General features: G+C 35.2%; 1 protein-coding gene across 1 annotated transcript; it reads right to left on the bottom strand.

Annotated features, from left to right (window-relative positions):
* Positions 1-336: 336 nt before the first annotated feature.
* LOC112049123 (uncharacterized) lies at positions 337-13,363 on the bottom strand. The gene is made up of 8 exons (XM_024086905.2): positions 13,164-13,363; positions 10,663-10,815; positions 9,178-9,313; positions 6,454-6,581; positions 5,618-5,743; positions 4,180-4,344; positions 2,027-2,251; positions 337-527 (listed from the first exon to the last, which is right to left on the bottom strand). The coding sequence occupies exons 1-8, from the start codon at positions 13,360-13,362 to the stop codon at positions 406-408; spliced, it is 1,254 nt and encodes a 417-aa protein (XP_023942673.2). The 5' UTR covers position 13,363; the 3' UTR covers positions 337-405.
* Positions 13,364-17,055: the final 3,692 nt, after the last annotated feature.

The raw sequence follows: 17,055 nt of genomic DNA, 5'->3' as shown, positions 1-17,055 counted from the left end.
TCCACATTGATGGGCCCAGATTTGATGAATGAACCGTTACTATGTCCAAATTTAAATAATGGTTAAATTTAAGTTTGATAATTGCATAATCATTATTACGAGTTTAGGCGTGAATTATAATGATTTTAAGTTATTTTTGTTTGTTAATAAAAATAAAGGATGTATCGTAATTATTTTTTTGTAATGTGATGGACTCAAAACGGTCGGTCTTTTTTCGGTAAATTATCTAAATTTTCCAACATTAATTAGCACTTTATTGAAATTATAAATTAAAAACAACTATTGTAAAAAATTTTTGGTGGAGGGTTGTTGTATATAGTAAAATATTCGAACAATAATTAACAGTTTGTTTATTGAATACATGAAAATAATAAAAATATGAATTAAAAGAATATTAAAAATAATTTATATAACATTGTTGGTGCAGGGTTGTTGTATGTAGTTGATGCAGAATCCTCTGTTGTCAATGTCAACCGGCGCTTCAACGTTGTCTGTGTGGAACCAAAGGCGAAAAGGCTTCACGGTACCTAAAAAGTAGAGCTAATAATCAAATGGATATACCAACACTTCAATTTTTTTTATCGTTACATTCATTTATTAAAAAATACAACAATAAACTTATGCTAACTTTTCTTAATAACTATTACAAATCAAGCCCAAATGATAACAAGAATACTGACTGCATTAACGCGTTTTCATAATCATCTAACATACCTACCTATATATTTCAACAAAATGAGTTATAGTAATTTTACGTAAAGTAGCATCAGTATAGTAGTAGCAGTAGCAAGTAGTAACGATAATTTAAAGAAAACCGTTATTTACGTGATTTCGTTGAAATTCATAGTCAACATCGTTTCGTTGAAAACACAATGTTAGATGATTGTAAAAACGAAAATAACACGAATAACGACGTAGTGATTCATAACTTGACTGGCCATCTGCTTTGTTCGTTAATCGTATGCCTTTGAGACAGAGATCGTAAGGATAAAAGATTTTAAATCATTTGATCTTTAAGGAAGGAGAAGCAACGAGGAAACTCCTTTTGAAAATCTACTTATAAAAGTTACAAGGCTTAAAATTTTCCTCACAGACAAAGTACGCTCGCTACTGAATAATGAAGTAGTCAAGAAATATTACAGGAAACTATAAAAGTGAATAATACATGTTATACTTTTTAAATATTATTTAATAGCTTCAATAAGAGTACAATAATATTATGTAGATAATATTATGTGTATAATATTAACACTCTTTTACCATTTCGTAAATATACACATACAAATAAAATAAAATAAACAAACGAATGTAGCGGTGCAAAAAAATATGAATAATTAAAACGCCATGTTCATAGGTTCACCGTGAAATGAGCACAACCATTTTTCATTAGTGTGTGAAGTTTCATGCTGTACAAAAAGTCCATCTCTATAATTACTGACGTCCTCCGTGGCGCAGTGGTATGCGCGGTGGATTTACATAACGGAGGTCCAGGGTTCGATCCCCGGCTGGACAGATTGAGATTTTCTTAATTAGTCCAGGTCTGGCTGGTGGGAGGCTTTGGCAGTGGTTAGTTACCACCCTACCGGCAAAGACGTACCGTGATTTAGCGTTCCGGTACGATGTCGTGTAGAAACCGAAAGGTTTGTGTATTTCATCCTCCTCCTAACAAATTAGCCCGTTTCCATCTTAGATTGCATCATCACTTACCATCAGGTGAGATTGTAGTCAATCCACGGTCCACCTAGTGGGGGTTGACCAACACTGGATTTTCCGGTGCGGGGTCGCCTTTCCAGCACCTTGAGACTCCAACGTCCATCGGCTCTTTGAACCGTGTGGCCTACCCATTGCCACTTCAGCTTCGCGACACGCTGAGCTATGTCAGTGATTTTGGTTCGTCTGCGGATGTCATTGCTGATTCGATCACGCAGAGAAACTCCAAGCATAGCTCGCTCCATCGCCCACTAAGTGACTTTGAGCCTTCCAATAAGGTCAGCTAGTATAGAATAAAATAATTAGTTATACTTACTAAGAACAGAAGAAGCCTGCATAGAGAGATCGGCTGAAAAGGTTCCTCCACATATTCGGTCGGTGCATAACGCTTGCGCGGGCTGGATTCTCCCTACATTGGCAGCACATGGCACTAAAAGCCAATCGTTGGCACAATTATTTGGCCCAGCGCCAGATCCAATCATAGCGTTAACGGGATTATTGCTATTTCCACTTATAGTGAATGCACGCGAGCGATTGTTTACTGTAAACACGGAAACATTATTATTCACACCGGAAATTTTTGTTAAACAAATTTCAACAAACGCATTCAATTAGTATCGAGCCAAATGTATTCTTAGCACGTAGAATGTTAATCGTCAATATTTAACATTGGAAGTTTATCGAATGGTTACATAATAGTAGACCTCGTTATATTCGCTAATACGGAGAACAGGACTATTATCGTTTCATTCCTAACTCTATGGACACAGAACGGTCTGTTCTCAAATATTTGCCATATTTTTTATAATATGACCAATATTCCCATTCCCCTCCAACTAGTCGGGAAAGACTGTGCTAGGAGTGGGTACGACAATAGACCACCCCTCGGTGATGAATCCAACCGCTCTTACCGTTGAGCTATTGAGGAGTTTGGACAGTTGACGTTTTGAGATTGCAATTTGACGTAATAACACGTTCAATTGTAGTCAGTATTTTCAGTTCACAATATGACGGTAGATTGTAATATCACGAGTGAGATTATAAACTAACGCATTTTACAATTTAACGGTTACATATACATACCATCATAATATAAGGTATATCAAATAATTTATTGTAAATTCATAAAATACTATTAATGTCTTTTTTAATTAAAACTTAAATAAAAATATATAAAATACCCTACCTGGACCGACCCGACCTTGAATAAAATTATTTGCGAGAGTATAGACTCGTTGTGGAAACGCCGCATCGTAAAAGCGGTAGTAAAACCCATTTTTCTTGTGGGCGTCTACGGTCCACTTTTATTTTTTCCTTTTTCTTTCAGCTCGGGAAGAAGTTGTCGCTTTTTTGTTAGTAAAACGGAAGTTTCCATACTGACCCGATATCAGGTTGAATAAAGATAACTACATAGATAACTCTACTATTTTATTCATTTAAATCTGTATAAATATTAGCAAAAGTAAGAGATGTACGAGTACATACCTCAATACTTTATATTATGTAATACATATGTAAATTTTAATATTATATTTACGTATATATTATGTTACAATTTATTTAATTTTTAATTACATATAATGTATTACACCTTCCCGCTCTTTCTTCGCAAGTTCTCTCGTCAGGGGTTGCCTGGTAGAGATAACTTTTAGTAATAAGGCCGCCTTTGCATGCTAAGTTTAATTTATCTTTTTATTGTTTTAATTTATAATTGTATTTTTGTGTGCAATAAAGTATTTCTTCTTCTTCTTCTTCTACTTTTGTATTAGTGATTTAATATTTTATATACTTTTTTTTAAGACTTGACTAGACTTGTAATGGTGTTTTGTGTTATATTTTATTAACATTGTCAAAAAATTAAAAAAAGACAAATATATAGAAAAATTTAATATTCATAATATCATAATAGAGTAAGAGGTTCATGAGGTACTTAAATATTTGTTACATTTATTAGATACTAGCGGACGCCCGCAACGTCGACCGCAAGTATCTAATCCCGCTACTCTTTAATCCGGCCCTATAGTAAAATCCGTTCTTAGTTGATACCTACTAACTATAAAGTACCTGTCAAATTTCAGCGTTATTATCAAGCAGCTTTCGAGATTTCGTGATGAATGACCTTTTGCATCTATATTCTTTTCAGTAGATATATATTTTCTTTTCAGTAGATCGTATATTGTGCACATATTATTCTATTTATAGTATATAGTTAGTAGGGATAGTTTGAAGAGCCGATGGACATTGGAGTCTCAAGGTGCTGGAATAGCAACCCTGTACTAGAAGGCGCAGTGTTGGTCGAACCTTCACCGAGATTCGACGGATGCAGGTTGCTCAGGATCGTGATGATTGAAAGTCTCTACAAAAGGCCCATGTCCAGCAGTGGACGTCCATTGGCTGATATGATGATGATAATGATGTTAGTAGGCATGTAAACAATACAAATGCAATACATATTTAATATTTGTTTACCAGGATCATTACACGCTGTATATTGTATGCCACAAAAGTTTCTTTCCATTCGAATACAAATCCCGTAATCCTGATTGCTTAGCTGTCGTCCCGACGTCGGGTCGTAATTAAAGGATTTTAGTTGTCCGGACACACCGGTATAATATTGTAGACAACCTTCATCAGCTGCAAAAAAAATTAAGTTATTTGTGTATAAAGGTCGAATGCAACTTATATTATATTATTATATACTAGCGGACGCCCGCGACTTCGTCCGCGTGAAACCCTACTATTACCCTACCCTACTCCTACTCAACCCTTATCCTACCTTACCCGAATCCTACCATACCCCTACCCTACCCCTAACCTCCCCTCCCCTCCCCTACCCTACCCCAAGCTCGATCGGGTCCGCTAGTAAGTACATAAAATTGATTAGGTATAGCGTAAAACGTTCGTTCGTCAACAGCCAAATTTAGCTTATGCATAAAGTCAGTTTTTCGCAAATCTCGCATGAACCATGGTTTCTTTTAGTTTTGTAGTTGCGGTAGTATAGAGAAACAAACATCCATACAAACTTTCGCGTTTATAATATTAGTAGGATTTTCTCTACCTATTAAATAAGAATTGCGGTATAGCCGAAAACACAAAATTTATAGAAGCTTTTTATCACAGTAATATCTTTTTCACGGAAGAAATGACTTTGAATAAAATATGAAACGAATTGTCGTCAGGAATAATTTATTCGCGCTGAGTCTGTGTATTCAAATTGAGTGGTTTGGCGTTACGATCCTCTTCTAAAGCGGCTAATAAAAGCTATCGTAAAAATATATCCCACATAAATATTTTTGGTATAAGAATAAGTTTTTATTAAAATATCTGTATATCTTTCTCTATACTTTTAACAACTTATCTAAGTATAATTATTGTTAAAAAATGTATTATTATTTATATAGCCTGAAATCATAAATATATATAATAAAAAAAATTAAACCGATTTCAAAAACATAAAAGGTACATAAAAGGTATAGGATTTCAAAAACTAATCTAAAAAGTGATAAATAACATCAAATTATGTTCCTGCTGCTTTGCTGTTGATTACCTACTGATCAATTTGAATGCGGTGGTTTCTTTTTTTTTAATATTGCGTTATGGGTATTAAATTCAAGAACTCATCAAGAGTATTTCAAAATGGTATATCATAACCATATTAAAAAACCAACAATGAGCCTATGAGTGCATTCTAGTCGCTTTCTCAGCGCTTTAATTCGAAAACCGTTAATTTTACGGAAAAACCGCAAAAGAGATTTTTTGTAAATGATTTTATTAGGAACAATTTTTAATGACCTCTATTGACCTGACAATTTATATTTAGACAAAAAACAATTGTCAGGTCAATTCATACTAGTCCTTAAAATAATTTGTTTTTAGATACTAGTTTTGCTACAAATAAAATTATTACCTTTATAAATGGTGCTGCAAGGTATTTGAGTAACTTTTACTTTCCATAATCTCTCAAACGAATTGCCGCTCGTGACGAATGTGAGTTTCACGGGATTTGTCGTCCCAATTCCAGCGTCGATGTACACTGAAATAGAATCCAGTTATTCGTACAGTCGATTTTATTACTTTTAGCAGAAAAAAATAATAAATAATTATCAGCCACTACAGAGGCAGGCGTCTCTCCGTACAGAAAAGATGAATATGGAGCTTAAACCCATCACGCTGTCCCAATGCGGGCTGCTAAACCAGCTCTCCGTGCCACAGGGGTGAAAAACTTTCTAACTAAGGCAGGGAAATTTTACTGAAAATTTCTTGGAAGAAAGAATGTTTCAGTATTAGATAGTCCGAGCCAGGACTCGACCCCAGGACCTCGTGGTCCGAAGGCATATAGGCTAACCACTCCGACAAGGCAGTTTCATCAGACAGAAGTAATACATCGCAAAGACGCAATAATGAGACGTAATAATCTAGTGGATATGATCTCTGCCTCTCTATGGATATGTTCGAAGGATGTAGGTTCGAATCCGACGCGCTGCATGCACCTCAAATTTTTTAATTATGTTATTTTAAGAAATTAAATATCACGTGTCTCAAACGGTGAAGGAAAAACATCGTGAAAAAAAAGACTGCATGTGTAGAGTCCCTGTTCCGAGGAAAATATGATACGATTGAAGATAAAAGAAGAAAAAAAGAGATTTTTTTTTCATATTTTCCTTTTCTAGCGAAATGTTGAATTTGAATTCTGTAATACTTATGGTAGCTAAATATTGATAAAATGATATTTGTTTACTCAACTATGTCCACCCTGATTGAATCCGCAAATCGCAGGTACAGGGTTGCCACCTGATACAATGAACTGGTCTTGGTTACACACGTGGTTCATTCTCTCCGGCCCAGCTATTGTGAATCGATCCAAATCTAACCTTATTAATAAAAACTGTACGTAAATATTAATAAAATAATAAAGCTATTGATGTATCTTTATAACACATTTGCTTGTAAAGTATCTCTTATTTCAACAATTTCAATATTGTAACGTATCTCATTACGCACATGTGCCGTAATGTAATATAAAACCTTTGTCATCCGTCTGAAAACAAATGGTACTTTTATAAATCTTGGCAAAGAGTTTTTATGTCAGAAAAGTGCTCAACATTTTATGAATAAAATTAGCTTTGTGAGATAAAATATAATAAAAAGCCATTTAATTCTTTAATTTTAATAATTTTGACAATAACTTAATTTACTTTATTAGTAATACTGGCTGTTTTCGGTGCATTTGTCTAAAAAAAAACAAACGCTGGTGTGCGCACTTCGTTTTGTAATCTAAGTATCTGTGCAAAAATGACAAGCGTATCAAACGGAATACGGAATCATACGGAAAACAGGTAAAGATGCAAATTCGTTTTACGAAAGTGTTTCCTCGCAAATGTGCTATAAAACGTCGTATGACATACGTGCGCTTTGATAATTACAACCTCTGCTTCCTTACTATAGCTCTCGCCAAGGCTCGAGCAATATCGCCTCGACTGTAATTTTCAACTTACCGCACATAATTATATCATAATGTACTATTATATTATACGTGAGGTATTCTTTCAATTGAAGAGCGTAGCAAAATGCCCGTTTTGCTTTATGTTATTAAAATGATTAATAGTCCTGCAGGCTAATTCACTATCATTGACGTATGCTAGTATGACATAACAAAATTGAGGTTCAATGTAACACATGTCATCCGGTGCTTATTGGTGGATAACATACAGAAGGCAGATGACATTTCTCAATTGATTTGATGTTTACTTTAATAGGTTGATAATAAAGACCATTAGTGAATAAGCCAGCTGTCATATAATGGACTAATAGCCAGCGATAGCCAGACCTTCGTCATTTTATAAAAAACTGAAATTTTGTCAGTTTAAGTTTCATAGGTAATACGTAATACCATACGTAAGTACGGTAGCCAATTAATTATACAGTTTGAACAGTTGTTACTTTGGGAGGTAGGACGTTTCAACAATCCACTTCAAAGGTCTCAAGCGAAGGGTTACTTGAAGCCAAGTAACTGAGTAAGGGTATTTTTCTTTTCACTTCTCATATTTTTTAGCTTATCTAATTGTAGCATAGTTTATTTTTAAGTTTACTGACCGAATAAAAGTATTTTTCTTTCTTATTATGATGATATTTTAGGCTACTTTTATCCCGAAAAAAAAAATCCACGGGATTTGTGAAAAAAAAGATACAGGCTTCCGAAGTCGCGGTCGTCCGCTAGTTATGTATAAATATGTATTACTTTTTTTAAATAAGCAAGTAAACTTAAGTAATACAGTCCAGTCAGTCTGCTTCCGAATCACAAAAGAAGTTCTATACAAAATGTTAGAGAAAATATTATTTTTATCTTTCGTTCGTTATTTTTCCGACATTTTATTAGTAACTCTGTCATAAGGGTGAGCTGAGATAATGGTGCGTTAGTTATATTCGCACTTGGCTGGTTTTATTTCGTACTATTGAAAGTAAGAGTCATTTATCATCGTTAAGCTAAAAGGGTAGAGACTGGCCCTTACAAAAGATATTAACTTTTCTCCGTTCCAGTTACTGTTCATTCTTATTAGAACTTTATATGTTATTTACGTTTAAGTCGTTAGTAATCGTCGGAACTTAGGTGAACTTTAATATTTATTGAATTACTAGCAGTCGCCCCGTGGTTTCGCTTAGTTCCCGTGGGAAATTCGGGGATAAAATATAGCCTATGACACTATGATACTCACTGAATATATCGTGACTTTTTATGGTAAAATAATTTTCAAAATCAGTTCAGTAGATCCAGAGATTACCACCTATTAACACAAACTTTACCTCTTTATAATATACTTATCTTTATAGTATACGAATACACCTTTCTTGTTTTTGCCTACTACAGATTATATTAATTTTAATAAGTAACACTAATGGGAATCCACTGGCTCCCAAGATACAGTTACAGCTAGTTTGGGAGCCAGGGATCTACTTTATTATTGTGTTACTGTGTGTTTAATAAATATATATTTTTTATATTATCATTATAGCTTGGCAACTTCGTTTGTAACACTTCCGAAGGTCCGCGCGGGCCGGGGGGCGTGTAGCGATGAATGAAAAACCCACGACTGATGCACCTCACTTCCCCGCACGCACAATTTCAAATCGCGCGGTCTTTCTCCCCGTCGCCCGCATATCATGGGAGTGTCATCAACGAACTTGCCAGACTAAGATCCGTATTTTATACAAAAGTGTTTTATATAAAATCTTGTACATTAAAAAATGTATTGCGAGTAGGTTGGCTAAAGATTTCCTGACCGAACTATAACTAACGATCATTAATTATTATAGTTTGGCCAGAAGTTTTTGAGGCAACCTAATCACTAGATATTTAAAAAAATAAATAATATAAAACACTTTTCATCCAATAAACAGATGGGTGATCGTTTGTAACACGGATCTTCTGCTATAGATGAAATACAGTGCGTTTCAGTCTTCGTAAAATACCTTATTTGGCAGACGTCAGGGTGGGACTTCACAACAGTAAGTTCACAAGAACCTGTGGCATCGTAAGTTGAAGGGTAGCCAGAGTTCACAAAGTACGTGCCGTTTTCCGAGGTACTACTGCCACACGAGGTCATAACTGGAACAATTACAACCTTGATAGATACACGGTAATGGGACTTAACCTAAAACTTCTAAGGTTAATGAGGACCTTTAATATTAAATCACAAATGAATGTTATTTAAACGGGTTGATACCACGATAAAAAGACGAGAGTTTTAATGTCGATATTTCGACCCAGTTGCATGGATCGTGGTCACGACGGGACTGAAGTTGCGAGATGAGAAGTGAAGTCAGCTGTTAGGGGCAGAATCCATCTACCCTCTTTCTTGTTCTTTTTCTTTTTTCCTCCAACAACCTCGCGTTTTTGGACGTTTAAGCAAACCACACTACCACCGGGTTCCACTCGCTGGCTAGTTTGAAACCATCTTCCCGATTGAAATTATTGTATTTTCGAATTTCAATGGCTTCTCGAACTACTCGGGGCTTATATAGTGGCGGCACAGTAAAGATTATCTTTTCTGTGGTGGCGGTCCGTGGAAATAATGCGTGGATTATGGATCTCAATCCAATGTTTAGTTCCCGGTTGTAGAATGTGATCAGCTATCGCAGACTTTTGCGGGTCGTTGTTTTTTATCGCTCGTATATGTTCCGTTAAACGGGTTGCTATGGGCCTTTTCGTTTGTCCAATATAAGAGCTACCACAGCTGCAGTCGAGTTTAAATAACATTCATAATGAACAACCACGAAATAAGTTTAAAATCATTAGTATAATTCACAAAGTTGCTAACGCTTAAATGTAGACTACTTTTAAGGTATTTAAGGACAGCTTGCTTGTACAACTCTATCTTCTAAAAAAGTGGTAAAGTACTAAGTGTATATCGATTTTCTTTAAGACATTGGCTGTCACAGAAGACTAATATGTATTCAATCATATGTACATGTGACTATCACATAATACATAACATCACAAGTAGAAGATACCTACCGATACCTACTTTATCGGACAAAAATCGTTTACTGCTGTTTTCTTAATTTTTACAAGGCTTTTTCAATATTTATAAACTTAAATAAAATATATTTTTTTAAATGTTAAATTAGTCGTTTACGTTTCAGATTAAAAACTTTGTTGCAAAACTTTTAATCATTTTTAGGTGCAAGTTTCCCGTTAAATAAAAACCGTTTCGGAGCTAAATATCAAACACGCTATGGGGATCAGTGAGCGTTTTTGCCGAAATGTTTACTTTCTGCGACACGCTCATCATCGCTAACAGACAGACAGAATTTTGTTTAATAATATGACATTTGGTTCAGTAAATTGGTGTAGGTACAACCAACACCTTTAGCCCTTTAAATGAGGAGAGAGAGAAGACCATTGGATCGATGACGGTACACGTCTAGAACTGTAAAGTGATATAAAGTACTTACAAATACAGCATAGTCCGAACCCATTAGCACAGTATCCATTAGCCGAACCACCTCTAGAAGAGCACTCCCTTGCCGTCATACAAGTGCCGTTGTCACCAGAAGCGCCGGTACAGCCGCCGTTTGGAAAAGTTACCACGGTAAATAAAGATAGAACTGTAAACCATCATCATCATTAACAACTCTTATTAGGCTCACTATTGAGCACGAGTCTCCATTCAGAATCAGAGGGGATAGTCCACTACGCTGGCCCAATGCAGACTTAGTAAGGTTTTTGAAAAAATCATTTTAAATCAACTTTTAAGTCATTTTAATTTAAATAATTTATTTCACCCTGAACAGTATGGTTTTACTAAAGGTCGCAGTACAACTGATGCAGGTGCTAAACTTTTAAAACATATATATGATGCATGGGAAAATGCTAAGAATGCTATTGGTGTATTTTGTGATTTGTCCAAAGCATTCGATTGTGTTGACCATAACATTCTTTTACTTAAGTTAAGCCACTATGGCATAAAAAGTGTTGCACTCGATCTCATCGCCTCTTATCTTAGTGATAGAACACAAAAGGTATGCATAAATGATTCAAAGTCTCGCGGTTTTTCTAACACAATGGGCGTCCCACAGGGTTCAATTCTGGGTCCTTTTCTATTCCTAGTGTACATAAACGATTTACCACACCATGTTAGCGGCATCTGTGAGATAGTACTGTTTGCTGACGACACATCCCTAATTTTTAAGAGTGACAGAAGTAAAGATAATTCCGACGATGTAAACCGTGCCATATCGCATGTGTCGCATTGGTTCACTGTTAACAACTTACTTTTAAATGCAAAGAAAACTAAATGTATTGAGTTTTCATTACCAAATGTTATAAAATTAGATAAGTCTATAATGATCAATGGTGAAACACTAGAAATAGAGAATTCCACAGTTTTCCTGGGAGTGACCTTGGATTCTAAACTTCAGTGGGGTGCTCATATAGAAAAACTGTCAGGTAAACTCAGCTCAGCTGCTTTTGCAGTGAGAAAAATAAGACAGTTTACTGATGTTGATACAGCTAGACTTGTTTATTTTGCGTACTTTCACAGCGTAATGTCTTACGGTATTTTGTTGTGGGGCAAGGCTGCTGATATACATTCTATATTTGTACTTCAAAAAAGAGCAATTCGAGCAATATATCAACTAAAATCACGCGAGTCCCTTCGTCAAAAGTTTAAAGAAATAGGCATTTTAACAGTAGCCTGTCAGTATATATATAACAGTATAGTTTATGTGAGACAAAATATTAATTTGTACAAACGAAAAGGAGATCTAAACCCACGTCTTACTAGATACGGGCATAAGTTAGTTATTTCTGCATATCGTCTCCAAAGAGTTAAAAAATCTTTTGTGGGTTTGGGTGTACTCTTCTATAACAAGATCCCCAAGACTGTGATGGACTTGCCAATGCACAACTTTAAGCAATGTGTTAAAAAACATTTACTTAGTCAAGGTTACTACACTATTGATGAGTTCCTTAACGACAAAGGTGCATGGAGGCCATTGGATCAGCTTCCACCTTCACACAGGAAATAAAACTATAAGAAATTGTAATTTAATTGTTATCAAATGTAAATTGTAATACTGTATGACTTTTTCAAAAGAGCAACTGTTGAGTTTCTTGCCGGTATCTTCTCAGCAGAACCTGCCTTCCGAACCGGTGGTAGAATCTTTACAAATAGTCAACTGACGTGTCAAAAGTGCTTGTAAACTGAGCCTACTTGAAATAAATGAATTTTGAATTTTTGAATTTAGACTTCAGTAGAGAATTAAGAAATTTCTCAGGTTTGCAGGTCAATGTTTTTCTTTCACCGTTCGAGACAAGTGATATTTAATTTCTTAAAATGCACAACTGAAAAGTTGGAGGCGCATCCCCCGGACCGGATTCGAACCTATGCCCACTGAATCAAAGGCAGAGGTTGTTTCGGAAGTTAAATTTTAAGTTTTATATTAGTATTAAAGCAGCTAGCTTAGCTCAGATATATATAGACAGCGCCGGACCGAGGTAAATTTTAGAATGGAGCGAGATCCAATTATGGCGCCTTTCCTGTTTGCTCCTAACATTATATACTAGGGACGTTTGAAAAGTTTCTAGCCTAACGTATATCGGAATGTCATACATTTATACAATTTAACAATTTAAAAAATTTGCACCATAGGTAAAGAAGACGCCTCTATTAGAAGTAAATTCACGCACGTCGCGTTCATCTCTTCGCTTTAAATATAGACGATCGAAAAGAAATAAATTTCTTTTCGATCTTGTCTTTGCCATTTCGGCGCCCCCTAGGATTTGGCGCCTGGAGCGCCCGCTTCGTTCGCCGTATGTACGGTCCGGCCCTGTATATAGATTAAAGACTTAAACAGCACAATATTGATTTATACTTCATATTTCCACAGGGCACTAGTAGCACAAAATAAATTTAATAACTATATTAAATATTATATTATAAATGTTTACTTACATCTACTTTCTTTCTGTGGCCAAAATCGAGCTTCCTTTTGATAGTCACGAACTTTATTGAAATTCACATTATTTTTCCATCTTGTTATAGCACTTACATACGGGATTCTTCGAGGAACAACATTTACAGAGCTATTAGATTTATTCGCTTGACAGAATTGCAGGAAGCCCATAAATAAAACAACAAACATCACACCCATGATTTAGTTGTAGATTTTTTTATGAATAACTAAACGTGCATAACTTTCCCTTCTATATATAATATTCATATAGGAAGGGGGACAATAGTGTTAAATTTCTCCTATTATAGTGACAATGGTCTCTTCATGGTGAATTCTTTGCACCACGCTAGTGAGAGCAACAGAACGGAACGTGCTAATTTAACATAAATATGTATAGTATAGTAATAATGAGTATCTGCGTATTGCATTGATGTTCCACACATATTTCTATTAAATCCATTGTAATACTTGATAGCGCAATACATTTTGTAATACTATTTTTATAATAACGTTGCAAAAGGCAAATAAGCCTCGTGATTGTTTGGATTCTGTGTCCGTGAATGTGCTAGTAAAATTGCCATTAATAAATATTTTAATGATTATGAAAGATTTGTGAGAATTTTTCTTTTTTATTCTTTACAAGTTAGCCCTTGACTACAATCTCACCTGATGGTATGTGATGTAGCAATCTACTCATCATCATCATCATCGTATCAGCTGATACTGATATCGAGGACGTGCACTGCAGGACATAGGCCTTTTGTAGGAACTTCCAAACATCACGATATTGAGCCACCTGCATTCAGCGAATCTTTTTAACAACAGAGAATCCTCTTAAACAACAGATAGAGTGATTTAAGAGGAAGGTACATATATATCTATACTAATATTATAAAGCTGAAGAGTTTGTTTGTTTGTTTGATTGGACGCGCTAACCTCAGGAACTACTGGTCCGATTTGAAAAATTATTTCAGTGTTAGATAGCCCATTTACCGAGGAAGGTTTTAGGCTATATATTATCCCCATTTTCCTACGGGAACGGGAATCATGCTGGTGAAACCGCGCGGCGTCATTTAGTGGTATAATAAAGCATGTTGCGATTCAGGTTTTCCATGCGGACGAAGTTGCGGGCTTCTGCATGTCTTAGTATGTTGTATATTATATAATATCAAACTCTATTTGTTCAGCGAATTTCATGAAAATGCTAGTCTGTATATAGTATAGTCTGTCTCCAAGGAGAGAGTTTATTGTACCTATATTGTGGCGGGATATCATTGTGGAAACAAGTCACGGATACAACGGCGCGCCCAGAATGATGATGCCGTACACGAGAATAATTCACTAAATTGATCTCTGTTGTTACTATTTGATTTTCTCAATTTCATTTACATGTGATAAAATAAATTTACTGCCTCGTCGGTAAAGTGCTTGTGATTTGGATTAAGAGGTCCTGGGTTCAAATCCTGGTTCGGGTTGAGTTTTCTACATTCCAAAAAATGTTCAGTAAAAATTCTCAGTTAAGTATGTATACGTTGATTGTGTTACACCCCCGTGCCTCAGGAGCACGTTAAGCCTACAGTTCCGTTTATTAACTAAATTAAATTAAACTAAATTCAAGCCCGCCAACCCGCATTGGAGCAGTGTGGTGGGTCTAAGCTCCATATGCCCTATCCTATACGGAGGGAGGTCTGGTCATGTCACAATGGGCTGATAAAGATGGTAAATTACAGTACGGTGAATCATCAACAAAGCATTTTTAATTACATAACTGACTCATAGCTGTTCTTGTATACGGAGTATATAAAAACACTCGGTGTAACTCAAAGTTTTCATAAGATGTGACTATGAAATGAAGATGGCTCAAAGTCACTTAGCGGTAACTCTTAATTTCAAAGTCACTGATGGAGCGAGTTATGCTTATAGTTTCTCTACGTAGTCGAATCAGAAATGAGGAGATCCGCCGAAGAACTAAAGTCATTGACATAGCTCAGTGAGTTGCGAAGCTGAAGTGGCAATGGGCAGAGTTTATAGTTAAAGAAGAAATGATGGACATTGGGGTCTCAAGGTGCTAGAATGGCTATCTCGCACCGGAAATTACAGTGTTACCCCCCCACTTGGTGGGCTGAAGACATCAAGTGGGTTGCAGCGAGACGCTGGATGCTGGCTTTTTTTTATTCTTTACAAGTGATGATACAGTCTTAAATGGAAGCGGGCTAACACTGGAGGAGGATGAAAATCCACACCCCTTTCAGTTTCTACGGCATCGTACCAGAACGCTAAATCGCTTGGCGGTACGTCTTTGCCGGTAGGGTGGTAACTAGCCGCGGCCGAAGCCTCCCACCAGCCAGACCTGCACTAATTAAGAAAATCTCAATCTGCCCAGCCGGGGATCGAACCCAGGACCTCCGTTTAGTAAATCCACCGCGCATACCACTGCGCTACGGAGGCTGTCAAACTGCTGGCTGCTCGAAACTATGGTGTTTGTAAGGTAATGCAAGTGATCTATGTCCTGCAATGGACGTCCATCGGCTGATAATGAAGATGATTATGACGAACCCAAAATTTGTAAATTTTAATTATGTGTTTACTCGTATTCTGTGATTTTGGTCTGGTTATCAAAATGAGTACAGTCGTGTCCACTTTGAAGATCCCAAGATTCAGGAAAGTACGTTACGTTCACAAATAAAACTTCATTTATTTTGAATGCTGTAATACTCTGTTTAATTATATCCATAAAATTCTACACATTTAATGACTAGACAAATAAATCTCAAAGACCCTTATTATTAACATAAAAGCAGTTTCTATGGTATTAAAGAAAACATTTTTTTGATGTACTCTAATGTTTAGATCATGTAATTAATATTGTATGTAATTATTTTAACCTCAGACATAAAAGCGAGTGTTTTATGTACCTGAAGATCGAATCATTAGGTATTGTATAAAAGAAATTTCTGTCATAAATCTCATTACTGTCAGTGACTGCCTAGTCATTGAGACTGTCTAGAGATTTTTTAGCCGGAGATTTTTTTAAATGATTGTATTTAAATTATCTAGCAAAATTTAACACTGAGAAACATCTTGGGCATGTGTCTCAATATTTCAATACCTCTCTTGGAACAACGTTGATAATTATATATAGGTCATATCTTCTAACAATTATAATATTTAATAATATGCTTAATACTTAATATCAAATTATTTTTTTTTCTAACATCTATATTTTTTGATTAATTTATTGCAGCCATGTCAAACTCAAAATTACTGATGGGCTACAAGCATTAACATCGTACAGTAAATGGGCCACAAAACCTAATCAAAAACTAAAGTAACTAGTAACTACTGAAAATCTTAATGGAAAAAAGTATCATTATCTTAAATTATTATAATAATAACTAGTTGTTGAAGTATAAAAGTATAATTATTAAAATAAGAAGTATGTAAATTTACGAAACATTTTCATTTATTTTTCAATATATTCGACAATTTTTGCCTTAGTTAAGTTATCCATTTGTGACGCGACTTTTTGTGGTATACTATAATTTTTAAAACCATGTTCAAAAGACATCCATCGTTCGCGATTTAACTAAAAAAATCCGTATGGTAGGTAATACTTTATGGAGTTGCATTGCATTTTCAAAAAATGTTTTTAATTTGCTCGTAAGTGTTAATAATTAAATCAGGGCTTAAAAAATACTCAGTAGGCCACATTTTTGACACGGCTGATGTTACAACTAACAGATTGTATAATAAAAAAAAAAATTATACGTACAAGTAAATTATACATGTAACTATAATTACTATACGAAAAAATAAATTCATTATTTTTGTTTAAAATCACATATGAACTTTGTTGAAAACATTCGAAAGTTCTGTATAATGAATAAAATG

The sequence above is a fragment of the Bicyclus anynana genome, chromosome Z, assembly GCF_947172395.1.
Source record: "Bicyclus anynana chromosome Z, ilBicAnyn1.1, whole genome shotgun sequence".
Lineage (NCBI taxonomy): Eukaryota > Metazoa > Arthropoda > Insecta > Lepidoptera > Nymphalidae > Bicyclus > Bicyclus anynana.
This window is presented reverse-complemented; position numbering and strand designations above follow the sequence as displayed.

Coding starts and splice junctions, on each gene's coding strand:
- LOC112049123 (XM_024086905.2), bottom strand. CDS start 13,362: ATGGGTGTGATGTTTGTTGTTTTATTTATGGGCTTCCTGCAATTCTGT. Junction 10,816..13,163: donor GCCACAGAAAGAAAGTAGAT/GTAAGTAAACAT, acceptor GATGGTTTACAG/TTCTATCTTTATTTACCGTG. Junction 2,252..4,179: donor TACAGCGTGTAATGATCCTG/GTAAACAAATAT, acceptor CCGTGTTTACAG/TAAACAATCGCTCGCGTGCA.